The 13,673-nt window shown below is 42.6% G+C and overlaps 1 protein-coding gene across 1 annotated transcript in view; it reads left to right on the top strand.

The window, feature by feature from the left end:
• The window catches only part of LOC143291858 (prominin-1-A-like), a 102,266-nt gene that overhangs the window by 11,890 nt on the left and 76,703 nt on the right, over positions 1 to 13,673 (top strand). The window contains exon 3 of the mRNA XM_076601975.1: positions 5,305 to 5,860. Coding sequence (XP_076458090.1) covers positions 5,305 to 5,860 — 556 coding nt within the window. The remainder of the gene's footprint in view (positions 1 to 5,304; positions 5,861 to 13,673) is intronic.

Raw genomic sequence — 13,673 nt, 5'->3', positions numbered from 1 at the left:
TAGAGTCACCTTTATAAAAATCAGTTTAATGTTTGGCTTTGAAGCCCCATCATTTAATGCCAAGACTTGAATTCAAACTGAAGTGTGAAACAACAGTGGGAATGTTACCAGTCAAGCTCGCTCTCTCTCTCTCTCTCTCTCTCTCTCTCTCAATACACGTACTCTTGCACGCGCGCGCGCACACACACACACACACACACACAGAGTTATTAACTTGACAACACTGAACGAATGCACAATCAGTACACCCGGTTTACCCATTGATGTGATCCTGTCAGTTCGAAGATAACGCTTCTATTCACCGGCGCGAATAACTGGTAGGACAGTTGTCGGGTATTTTAAAGGTGCAAAATAAACCCATTTCGCAATAAATGCTCCATCCGCGAGCGCACACACACACAGAGGACGTCTTCAAAAACTGGGCGGTGTTTACTACATCTTTTTTTCGGAGCTTGCGGTTTTACGTGCTCCGACGCCAAACGAGAAAGGATTCGCGTCTTGATCGTGACGACTGTGTGTACACACCTGCGTGATGTGACTCATGGCATGTTTTGGTGTGGTAGTTAACGGTGACCAGGATGACACCCTGAGAATCGTGACTGACAGATTGTCAAAGCCAGTGAACGAAGAATCAAATGTTCAGCCAGATGAGACCAAAAGGGAAGCCAAGCAATGGAACTCGTGAAGTTGTTAATTCGCCCTGCCAGCCAATAGTTGCCATGATGAACGTTTTTTCACATCGTTGTTGTGCCTGCTGCTACCAGCTGCTTTGTCTGTGTGTGGAGGGAGCAGGGGGATGTGTGTGTGTTTTCGTTTCGAAGTCCTTTTGTTGTTAGTTATATTAGACAAAAAAGGAAATCTCGAGAAGGGGAAAACGAAAATTACACACGGAAAACAAAGGACATCAAGTCATTAAAACCTTAGCGGTTTAGTTTTACCAATGAGCTATAGAATTTTTATTCAACAAATGACAGTGGACACGTTCGAATGATTGTGTGCATTTGTGTTGTGCTGCGTGTGTATCCGGTGCACGAGTTTGGGTTCATTATTAATTTTGTGCCACGGTGTGTGTGTGTGTGTGTTCCAAGAGATAATTGTGACTATGTAGTTTGGACTGTCAACAAAGCTTAATTGTGTGTGTGAGATAGAGAGGGGGGGGGTGAAAATTATACCATGATATGAATATAACACTAGAAAGCGACCATTTATGTTAAGAAATTTTTTTTTTTTTTTCAAGATAGACAGAAAGAGACAGAGAAACAAAAAATTCTTCAACACAAAAGGAAACTAATCACACAACGTTGATGATTTCCAATATGCAGACAACATAAAACACCACCTTGCACTGCATTAAAATGTGCCTTGTCATGTCCAGAATTGAAAGGGAGATTAAATTACATAACCATGCATGCAGCGTCTGAAATGTACGAAAGAGTGAAATTGCACGGATCGATAAAGCCATCCATGTTTGCGTTCTCTGTAATTAATGGTGTAGCAAACAGGAAAGAACGTCAGTGTGCGCTTTTCTTGTCAGTCGCATTCCCATGGTAATTTCCTTACAATTTCGGGTCCAACACGTCGATCCCAATAAAGTGCCTGTGATTTGTGTTTGCGTTTAAAGTAATGTGAAAAAAATAATGGTGTTATGTGGTTTTCGCGAGAGAAGGTTGGCTGGGTGATGATCGTGTATGTCCTGCACACACGTGCGCGCGCGCGCGTGTGTGTGTGACAAGAGAGAGACAGTGGGAGATCGATTGTTTCAAACGCCTGCATTCTATTTTTAATTATGAAAATAGGTTATTTAATGAAAAAAAAATAGTGCACCAATTCTTTTAGAATTAATTTTCTTGAATTTCACGCTGACGCAACGTCATAGGGGTTAATCAGCATCTTTATTAATGATTTTGCATGATTCATAGTTATGATTGTGACCACCGTTTACAGGCTATCGGTATACCTAATAACGTAAAAAAAAATACCAACATCAATCATCGTAATATGTGTACACGCGAACGGTGAAAATTTGGCTTTTCCATAATTTCTGTGGAACGTTTTTTTGTTTTTCTCCAGGTTTTAGTTTATTTTGCTTTTTATTTCAATTTTAGAGGGACCCAAACAGGGATTCAGTGATACCTAGCGTAATCGCGGGGTATAGATGTGGTCTGATTGAGCAAGTTGTCTTTACTGACCCCTTTGGTTTTATCGTGGCGAATGGAAAAGGTCATGGTTGTTGTTTTTCAGCCGTGCTGCTGTCAGTCTGAATATAGCACTGGAGAGAGCAAATGGGGAATGTCAATCCACAACCAGATTTGGAACGGAACGTGAAAAACCGGCGATGATCGTTGGAACACAAAAATTCGCCATAATTAATCATTTCACTTTAATGTCTACCTATCTATATATCCCGTAAACTCGTAGACCGTGGTGTGGCATCACACATTTGGCATCCCTTGCGGTTGTCTCTCCTTCTGACTGTCTCAGAGATGTTGTCCTGCCATCTCTTCTACTGCCTGCCTCTTCATTTTCCCTGCACTGTTCCCTCCAGGGAGGTCTTGGCCAGTCCTAATGAACGCGAGACGTGGCCATACCACTTCAATTTCCTTTTCTTTAGAGAGGTCATTGGATTATCATGTGGCCCAGTAGCTTACTTGATTCTTCTACGCACTGCACTTCATCGTTTGTGATGTGGTCCCTGTATATGATGCCACGGGTCTTCCGGAAGCATCTCATCTCTGCCGGCCAAGCGTCACGTTGCCTGCCTTTTCAGTTTCTTCTGACACACTGGACCTACTGTTTCAGAATCAATCTTCTGACACACTGGACCTACTGTTTCAGAATCAATCAAATTAATCATGCTGATGTTAGAATTGCATTGCACTCTTGTGTGACTTACAGACTGTTTGATGATATAATTACGCTTTTCAAAAAGACAAACACTATCGTTTTATATTGAAAATATTGTTGACTCTTTGGAGCAAGTTGGGAGAAAGTTGGATAGAGTCTGAGCACAAGTGTCAGACGTGGTTAAACAAGAATATCGATCGAACTGCCAAAGGCGACAAAATACCTCCTCTATATTGGCTTCAAAATGCATTTGTGTATGTGTGTGTGTGCGTGTGTGCGTATATGTGTGTGTATGTGTGTGTGTGTGTAACGTTAGAAGCATGGAAGTTCTTAATCATCGAAAAAGAAAGAAATTCACTGTTCTGATTCTCTCTCTCTCTCTCTCTCTCTCTCTCTCTCTCTCTCTCTCTCTCTCTTTGAGGCAAGATTCAGACTTGGTATTTCTGAAATTGCAGGACACTGTTATGGATGTATAATGAAGTTGATCAGATGTGCAAACTTTACAGTAAGGAAGAAGAAAACGAAATATATTTTGTTCTAAACTGTCCTATCCTGCATGGTTTAAGAACAAAGTATATATCACCTAAATCCTGTAAATGTCCAAGTCCGCTTAGATTGTCTGTAATCATGACTTCCAGGCATGAACAGACCATCTGTTTGAAGCATTCAGACTGCAATCAACTTTGATGTTTTAAAATACTGAACTAATTTCATTGTGGGTTCATGACAAAACTGCGTGTTCCTCCAGTTGTTTTTGTTTTTATTATGATCATGTGTTTGTTCTCCTTCAAGACTCGATGGGCAATGGCATACACTTGAATGAATTTTCCGTCTCTCTCTCTCTCTCTCTCTCTCTCTCTCTCTCTAGTGTCTGGTCTGTGTGAGAAGCTTGGAAGTTGCCAATAGTGAGGTGACAAAAATTCACGTTATGTGCATCTCTCTGAGCGGGCTGCCTCGGTCAGCCTCTCTCCGCTAAAACAGGGAAAACTTTGGATAGCAAAAAGAAGATAGAAAGATATGGTAACCTTTATGGACTGCTCTGCTTCAAGAAACTTGTAAACATACTGCCCCTGCACACTACAGTGTTCAGAGGAAGGTGCAAATGATACAAGGCCAGCCTGCAGTGCACATCTTTGTGTACGTCTGACAGGGACTGTCACCAGGACTAGACATTGTCCAGTTAAACAACATAATTGCAATTAGTTTCCAGGTAATCGGAGTGTTTGTGGATGTAGATAACACAGATCTAATGCAGCACAGTATATTTGTGTGAATGGTCAATGTTTCGAACAGCAGTACGTCACTGTGATGAAGTCAGTGCGTGCACATTGACCTAATTACATGACTAAATTTAGCCAGTTGAAGAAAGTACTGATCGGTCTATATGCCTCAAAAGGTTGAAATAGCATCACAGTACATGTATGCAACACCTCAATTTTTCATTCGGTTTTCTCTGGCTATATATTTTATGTCTTCAAAACCTTTCAAGTTACGATTTACGGGTCATGGTCATATATTGTTTTATGTATTACATATTTAATGCTAATTCCATTACGCAAGTATCTAAATCAAGTGATCTAACAGCATCATTACTGTTTGATCGTCAAAGGTGATGGTCTAAAGCAAGGACATTGTTTTGGTCTGTAATTACAGTGACGCAGCAATTGCGTGAACGGTGACTTAATTTCCTGGCTATTTATAGCCAAACCCGCGGAAATGTCAATGTGCCTAGATATCTTCGGTTAGAGTTAAAGTACATGTGTGCAACAGGTCGTGCTTTCACTCAATTTTGCAGTATTCGCCTGGTATTTGGGCCTCAGGCGCCCCGTTATGTAGACTATTCGCGTATGTTACGCCTGGTGTCATTGTTGGCGCTAACTATGACATCAAAACAACAGAAACGTCATACATGTATCTTACGACGTCTCGTTGAACGCAGTTGTCAACCCTTCCTTCAGTTGTGTGAATCTGCAGTCACCAGCTGCTTCCATTTCTATTTGAATAATTATAGATCTATACTATAGGTTTGGAGCAGCATACACTTCAGACTTTTTAAGTCTAGGAGGTAACAACGGCAACGGCATTTTTTTTTTTTTTTTTTAAAGAAGGACTTGTAAAGGAAAAAGGCTTTCCAGATGTCAGAAGACCTTTGCGAGTTTGTGAAAAGGGCAACCATACTCCAACTGACTCTGATTTGGGCTTACGCTGATGGGGGTCTGCTTAAGTCTGTGCATAATTCGACAAATGTGGATTGGAGTTTGCAGAATTCAACAACTGATGGGGGTTGGAGTTTACAGAGTTCAACAAATGGTGATTGGAGTTTGCAGAATACAACAGAACTTGTAAGGTACTGCCCCCAGAGACGAAGGTATAAAGCCTACAGGGTGAGTTATAGTTTTGGACGCAAACGCATTAGGTCCACCTGGATAACGATAGTGAATAATCAGCTGTGCACCCCAGAACAGACAGAGTGCTGTGGGAACTCAAAGGGCTGCTGCAGCGCAAAGGAGAAGAGTACAAAAATAGCTGTCACCTGGCTGGTCACAATATTCACTATCGTCTTCGCCGTCATGGTGGGGTGCGGGTTCTACTTGTACAAAAAGAAGCGTGCCCAGGGTACGACGCAAGGAATGGTGATTGCCGCATCCTGTCCTCCAGGCCACGGAATGACGCAACCCTATGCTGGTTCTGGATACTATCCTCCTCCTCCTCCACCACCCGGTCCAATGTACCCAGCCCCGGCCCCTTACCCTCAAGCCTATTCCCCGAATCCCCAAGGCTACCCAGGTCCACTGCCTCATCCTCCTGGACAGACAGCGGCGGCATATTACACTCATCCACCACCAAGAGTCGAGGGGCAGCCCACAGACCCTCCCCAAACACCCCTTCCCCCGCCACCGTCTCCGGGATACCCCCCGTCCTCTACAGGATACCCCCCGCCTTCGAGAAACACCCTGCCCTCTCCCGGGAATCCAGGCGTACCTTTGGCAAACACGGTGTAAGCTGCAACTCAGAGGTGAATTCCGTGTGGCCTTTCTGCTTGGAAGTGGATTCTGATTCTGCTTTCTAGTACTTCTTGCCCTTGGAGATGGGACATCGATCTTTTTCTAGTTTTTCCCCCATGTTGCCTTCGTCATTCTTCTTCCCCTCTTTCTCCTCCTCCTCCTCCTCTTTTTTTTTTTTTTTTTTTTTTTTAATTTTATTTTTTATTTTTTTGCATTCTCCTTTACCGTCTGTCTCTCCTTCTCCTTAATCTTCTTTGCATCTCCATTACTCCACCTGCCAGTATCTGTCCCGTCTGTCTGTCTCTCCCCACAGTCTTGCATTGTATCTCCCAGATGTTTCGTGATCAGCTGAGGTATGAACAGTGCGACTGACTGATTCTCTTTGGACAGTCACTGTACAGGCCTGTGATGTGGAAAACATCAGACCACTATTTTGGGGACTGGGGCGGTTGGTGGCGGTGGTTATGTCTATGTGCGCGATGGCGTATATGAATGTGACATTTTTGCCGGTGGCGGTGGTTATTATGTCTGGGTGCGCGATGGCGTACTGAATGTGACAGCATTTTTGCTGGTTGTTTTTGTTGTCTTTTTTTTTTTTTTTTTTTTTTCGCTGCATCCCACTTGTCTTTTCTATTTTCGTCTCTCCTGACGCCATCGTCGGTTGCCCTTCGGCCAGAATTATATCAGGAAAAAAAAAAGTTATCACTTCTCTGTCGTCTTTGTCATGAACAAAAATTGATATTATTCATAATTATAACTGATGTTTCTGTACATCGTTTTCTTTTCATTTTTAGATTTCGAGGTCAGGGACACATTTTGAATAGATTAAATCGCTTTTCTGCAGTATGAACTGGTTTGTTTTCGTTTATTCTGCCGTTATGATGTGCGGGATATACGTTTCAGAAGGATTTGTTTTGTTTTTGTTTTGTTTTTTATCTTGACTGTCCCCACACAATGTGTTCTTCATGCTGCATTACACAAGATTCTTCTTCAAGTCTTCAGTCGGCGTTGCTCCTTTCATCTTCTTGTGGGTATCCACACGTATTAATATTAATTAGTTTGTATAAAAGCCTGGCTGATTAATCAGTTAAGCAACGGACCAAATGAGAGTTCTGCGTAACACCAAGAAGTCGGGACCAGACAATGAATTGCTTGTCCACTTCATGACTTGACTGGAAAATCAAACTGAGTGTCTAGTCTTTCGGATGAGACGATAAACCGAGGTCCCGTGTGCATCACGCACTTGGCACACTGAAAAAGAACCCATGGCAACGAGAGTGTTGTCCTCTGGCAAAATTATATAAAAAGAAATCCACTCTGATAGGTACAACTCAAGGCAGTCAATGCCTGACAAGCACGTTGGGTTACGCTGCTGTCAGGCATCAGCCTACAGTCGCAGATGTGGTGTAGCGTGTATGGATTTGTCCGAACGCAGTGACGCCTCCTTGAGAAACTGAAACTGACGACAACATTGTGTAAACTGCACATAAAACACGATGTTTTCAGACTTAACGAAACCACATTGAGAGGACACAACTTACTGGTAATCACTAAATCTGCGGCGTTTGAACCGATTGTTCTATCGGATATTAAGCGGTTACTGGTTCAAGTCTTTCTGGTGAAAATAATAAACCTAAGTTTCTTGAACAGAATGCAACTGGTGCGTGTAAAGAAGAAACCACGGCAACAAAATTTTCTCTTCCTTCTCAGCAAGTCCCCATCGGCAAACCGTGCGCGCGCGCGCGCGCGCGCGCACACACACACACACACACACACACACACACACACACACACACACACACACACACACACACACGCAGAGTCCACGCTCACACACGCACTGACAAGCGCGCGCGCGCACGCACACGCATACCCCGGCACTCGGACTACTGCACATAAATCACTGAGCAACAACGTACCTGACAAAAGGAGAACTGAAACATTTTGCGCAACCCACCTTCAACTGACTTTTAAGTTTGAAATAAAGTTCGTGTGTGTGACAAACAGGAACACCGACTGAGAAACCTCACTCATGAAACATGTCTTTGGAGACTTAATCTGACACCAACAACTTGATGATTGTGTGATTTCAAAAACGATTCATCGATGTTTGCATACTAACATAGACGTGTGTTTCATCAGCAGAAATCAGTCACAGACAACTCTCACTGGTGTTTCAAAGGATTCTTTTACGTGTGCCAGATGCATGCTGCACACGAGACCTCGGTTTATCGTCTCATTCTAAAGATAAGCGCCGTACCACCACCACTTAAGGTTGAGGGGGGGGGGGGGGGTAAATTTAATGTCCCGGTCAGTACGGGAATTGAACCATTGGCTTCCAGTCAGGGCCATTACTACGATAGGTCTACGCCTGGGGAGTGGGCGAGGGGAGCAAAGACAGACAGACAGTAAAGTCTGTCCCGCGCCCAAGACTCGTGATAATTATGGCACTGACTCACTTTATGGCGAACATTGTACTCCTCCATCTAACCCCCACCCCCTCTATCTTCTTACTACCCTCTTTCCCAAATGGTGTTGATTCGTTCAAAGTTAAACCCACGTTGCATACAGTTTTGGGCGCTTTTTCCCCCAAGCTCGTGGAACACGAAGACGTCAAGGCAGTACAGTTCAGTACGGAACAGGATAGCACAGTACAGCACAGAACGGTACAGCACAATGCAGAGATACAGTGCAGTACACCATTGAAGTACTAGTAAGCCCAATACAGTACAGTACAAGACCGTATACTACAATACAGGACAGTATAGTACAGGACAGCACAATACAGCACAGCACAACACATTACAAAAAAGGATAGTACAATACGCACAATACAGCACAGGACAGCACACTGAGGATAATACAGTACAGAACAAAACAGTACAATAGAGCACCGGTAATACTAGTACATAACGACTACAGTACATCACAATACAGCAGCAGGACAGTACAATACAGTACAATGCAACATGGTACAGGACACTGCAGTACACGACAGTACAGCAAAATACAGTGCAGGACAGTACCATACAGCACAACAGAGTACAGCACAGTACTTGATACAGGACCGTACAAAACAGCACAATACAGTACAGAACGGAACAATACAGGTCAGTACAGCTGAATACAGTACAGCACAGCAGGATGTAGTACAGGACAGTACAATGCAACACAGCACAATAGAACAGTATAGCACAATACACGACAGGACAGCACAATACACTACAGGACCGTACACTGTATAGCACAATACAGTTCAGTACAACACAATACTGTACAGTACAATGCAGGACAGTACAGTGGAGCACAGTACAGTACAATACACTACAACGGACTACGTGACAGGACAGTACAATAAGTACAGAACAGTACAGTACCACACAATACAGTACAGTACAACAGTCAGTACGTGACAGGACAGTATAGTACAGTAAGTACAGGACAGTACATTATTACACAATACAGGACGGTACCAGCAGTGCAACGGAGTACGTGAAAGGACAGTATAGAACGATACAGTACAATAAGTACAGGACAGTACATTATTACACAATACAGGACAGTACAGTACAACAGGGTACGTGACAGGACAGCATAGCACGATGCAGCGGGACATGACAGCACAGTACAGTCAGGACAGGACAGTACTGCACAATACAGGACAGCACAGTACACCAGAGTACGTGACGGGACACTATAGCACGATACAGGACGGGACAGGACAGTACTGCACAATACAGAGGATTGTACAATACAACAGAGTACGTGACAGGACACTGGAACAGTACAGTACAATGACAGGACAGGACAGTACTGCACAATACAGATGACAGTACAGTACAGTACATGACAATATACGACAGTACAATACACAACGGGACAGTACAGTGGCCTACAATACAGCAGCACGGAACAATACAGTGTAATGCACTTTTAACGCACCAACAACACAGTACAGTATACCTCCCTGCCATCGGTGCGTGTAGTTGCCAGGAGGTATGTGGAAAGTGCGCGGGCGCTTGGACGTGAAATCCATATTGTAGATTGAGCGGCTGTTGAGCGTGCAAGGTTTAATTTACAAGCGAGCGTGCCGTTTTGTGTGAGTGTGTGTGTGTTTGTGTGCACGCATCGCGACCTGTGGCGTGTTTGAACAAAGCAGTGTGTAAAGCCAACGTAAGCCTTAAAAAAAAAGAAGTTCATCTTCGACATGCCAGTGTTTATACCATGTGGACGTTATAACATTGTCCACAAAAGATATCATTGATATTATCATGTTTGTTGTTGTTTTTGTTCATCAGTTCCTGCTGTTGATGATTCTTATTCAGTTGAGCTGTCGAGGTAATCTGATTAAGGAAGTGTTATGGAAATTTTCATGTATTTCTCATGCGCTTCAAATCACCAGTGATTGGATGGGATGCCAGTTAAATGAGCCTCAGGGCGAAAATCGGGTACCCTACAGTTGGGTGTAACGTCAACATCAACTTCAGGTGGGCATATTATTTATCAGTACCCAGGAAGACAAACGTGGGCATATATATATATGCATCATACCTCGAAAAATGAGCATGAACACTAGTACAAACTTTTCACAGGAAAATGAACATGAGCATACAAATTATACATAGGAAGATGATAATGGGAATACAAATTATACTTGGGAAGACAAACATGGGCATACATATCATACCTTGAAAAACGAACGTGAGCGTACTACAAACATGAGCATACAAATTAAACCAAGGAAGACGATAATGAGATTACAAACTATATTTGGGGAGATCGGACAAACATGGGCGTACAAATCATAGGAAAACGAACATGTGCATACAAACTATAGATATATACCTACCTAGGAAGAACCTGGGCATACAAATTATACCCAGGACGAACGCGGGCACTGTATGAATAGTACCTCAGTGGGAAGACGAACATGAGCATACCAACTAAATCCTTTGAAGACAAACATGTGCAAACAAATTATTCCCAGAAATACGAACATAAAAAGCTTCAAGACTACTGGAGATTACTTCATGTTGTTCTTGTTTTTAATGTAAACATTGTTATTTTGGGAATGAAGAGTGTGCCTTCCTTCATCAAATGAATAGACATGCTCCACAAACGTAAAAAAGAAAAAAAAAAGTGTTGTTCGAATTTATTCTCTTGTATGATAATCCATGACTGCCGCGCCTTCAGCACGGACATGGCGACAAAATCAACATCAACAAGTTTTATGGTTTAATTGTTGATTCACGCACTTGTGCACGCGTCTTCGGCATCAGCATAAGTCGCTGTGACTCGCATCAATGCATAAAGCAGGGTAAAGCCATCAGTAACGAATAACTTGTATTGTGGGTGCCTCACTGACAGCAACAATCACACATAAATAATTCTGTTTGTTTTGACACGCTATTTAAACAGACCAGTTGTGTTAACTTTAAATCAGCGAAATCAATAATTTTGACGTAAAAACTTACATTTCATGGGCTGGAGTGATACATAACATTTGTTATACAATTTTTTCTTCAAATGAAGAAATTACATCCTATATTTCTATGGAAACTATAACTGACATATTTTGCACATCATTTGAAACAAATAATCCGAAATCACAACCTATATTTCAATGGAAATTATAATTGATATATTTGAAAATAATAAATGATATAGCCCTATTTTGCACATTTTGAAACAAATAATCCGTCATACAATATACTACTTACTATGGCCGCAGTGAATTGATCAATACCTGTATGTACGTCCTGTGTCGGTGTGCAGGGTTCATTCTCGCATATTGTGCGCTTCGTTGGAGTTCTTGTCCTTTACCTGTGAAGAAGAGTTGTTTAGAATGTGCATTATTGAAGACCTTCCTCGTTTTCCGAAGTGCACTGCTAACATCATTCACACTGGTTGACTGAGCAATTCCGTTAAAGTGTGTGTGTGTGTGTGTGTGTGTGTGTGTGTGTCAGCGTGTGTCACGGCAGTGTGTGTTGGGGTGTCAGTGCATGTCGGGGGGGGTGGGTGGGGGGGGGTGTTGTTGACGTTTCACAAAAATATTCTATATTTATCATGCATCATATACACTCATTTTTTAGTTGTCTCCTTCCGGGGTTCTCTTTGTTTGTCCATGTGCATGTCCGTCCGTACATCTCTCCTTTTATCTCTCTTCAGTTCTCAGTTCTATCAATCAATCAATCAATCAAAAACACTTTATTAATCCACATGGAAATTAAGTTGTGCAATCACAGGCTCATTGTAAACACTGGCATAAAATCATGTGCAACATAAGAAGAGATTAAAACTAGTCAAATAAGAATTCCCAATAGCTGACGATATACTAACCCCCCAACCACCCACTGCCCCCCCCCCACCCCCACCCCACCCCACCCCACACACACACATACTCATGTTAAGACAATAGGGTATTGCACAACAATATTAACAAATGAAAACATCCAACAAAAAAAGGGTATAAGATTACTAAAAATGACATGCGCGCACGCACGCACACACACCCACACCCACACACACACACATGCACACACACACACACACACACACACACACACACGCACGCACACACACACACGTTAAGACCATAAGGTATTGTACAACAATACATAAATAAAAACATCAAGGGAATAAATCGTATATATAAGTAAAATGCACACACACACACACACACACACACACACTCATCACACACACACTCACACACACACACACACACACACACACACACAAACAACGTATGCATGCACATAACATATGTCACGCCAATAAGATTAGAACATTAACATTAAGATACATGAAATCCAAGTAAAATAAGAAAATATTTAAAAATCACTCCCGATCACACACACACAGAAATGCTTGCTTGCCCGTGCTCACCCGCTCAGTCCCACATGCACGCATAATGTCTGCTCCCATACACTCGTCTGCTGGTGAAGTTCAGGTGTTGTTGTGGCGAGGGGGCTTGGGGGGTGGGAGGGTTCACTTAGTGTATTGGATGTTTTGATTGTGTGCGCGAATGGCTGTAGGAATAAATGAATTAATGTATCGAGATGTTCTTGCGCGTGGAGCTCTAAACCTACCACTTATGTCTGACCTTCTGCTATTAATGTCATCATGTAGTGGGTGTCTTTCGTCGGTCAAAATTGTTATTAGTCTGTCAGTCAGTTTTCTATTGTGCATGTCACTAAAGGTGTCTTGTCTTATACCCACCACCCCACCCGCTTTCCTAATGACTTTTTCCAACCTATCCCTCTCTCACACTCCGACGCAAACCCGGCGGCACACACACTGACACACACACACACACCTTCACAAGAGCAGCTAGTAACGGGTCAGCTCGCTGAGTTATTCTCATGATACAAACGACACTCGATCGACTCTTTATGAGAAATACACGATAATCAACGCCGGACTCGATCAATCACATTCCTGCATGGGTCGAATCAACCGGAACAATCAATCAGTCAATGCTCATAGTTCTGAAATTTGCTACCAGTAGTTTCACTCCAGAACCATCCAACACATCGATCATCTCTTGGGTCCCTTTTATTTATTTATTTATTTTTAGGCTTTTAAGTAAGTTGACGAGTGGTTATTCCAAACGTTTAAGGTCAAAGGTCCCGGTATAGCTTTTTTTTTCTTTTTTTTTAACGCCCATCGGGTCAGTGATTCCATATCGTCTGTGCCTATATATATATAGGGCTCAGCATCATGGGATCTATGCAGGCAGGACTGACCAAATCCACTCCTTCAGCCAAACTGACGACACCTCAATTACTACTCTGTAATGGCTCTGAGCCGTAATCCATTTTC

This window comes from Babylonia areolata, chromosome 18 (assembly GCF_041734735.1).
Source record: "Babylonia areolata isolate BAREFJ2019XMU chromosome 18, ASM4173473v1, whole genome shotgun sequence".
NCBI lineage: Eukaryota > Metazoa > Mollusca > Gastropoda > Neogastropoda > Buccinidae > Babylonia > Babylonia areolata.
Note: the sequence above shows the minus strand (reverse complement) of the source record. Positions and strands in the feature narration are given on the sequence as shown.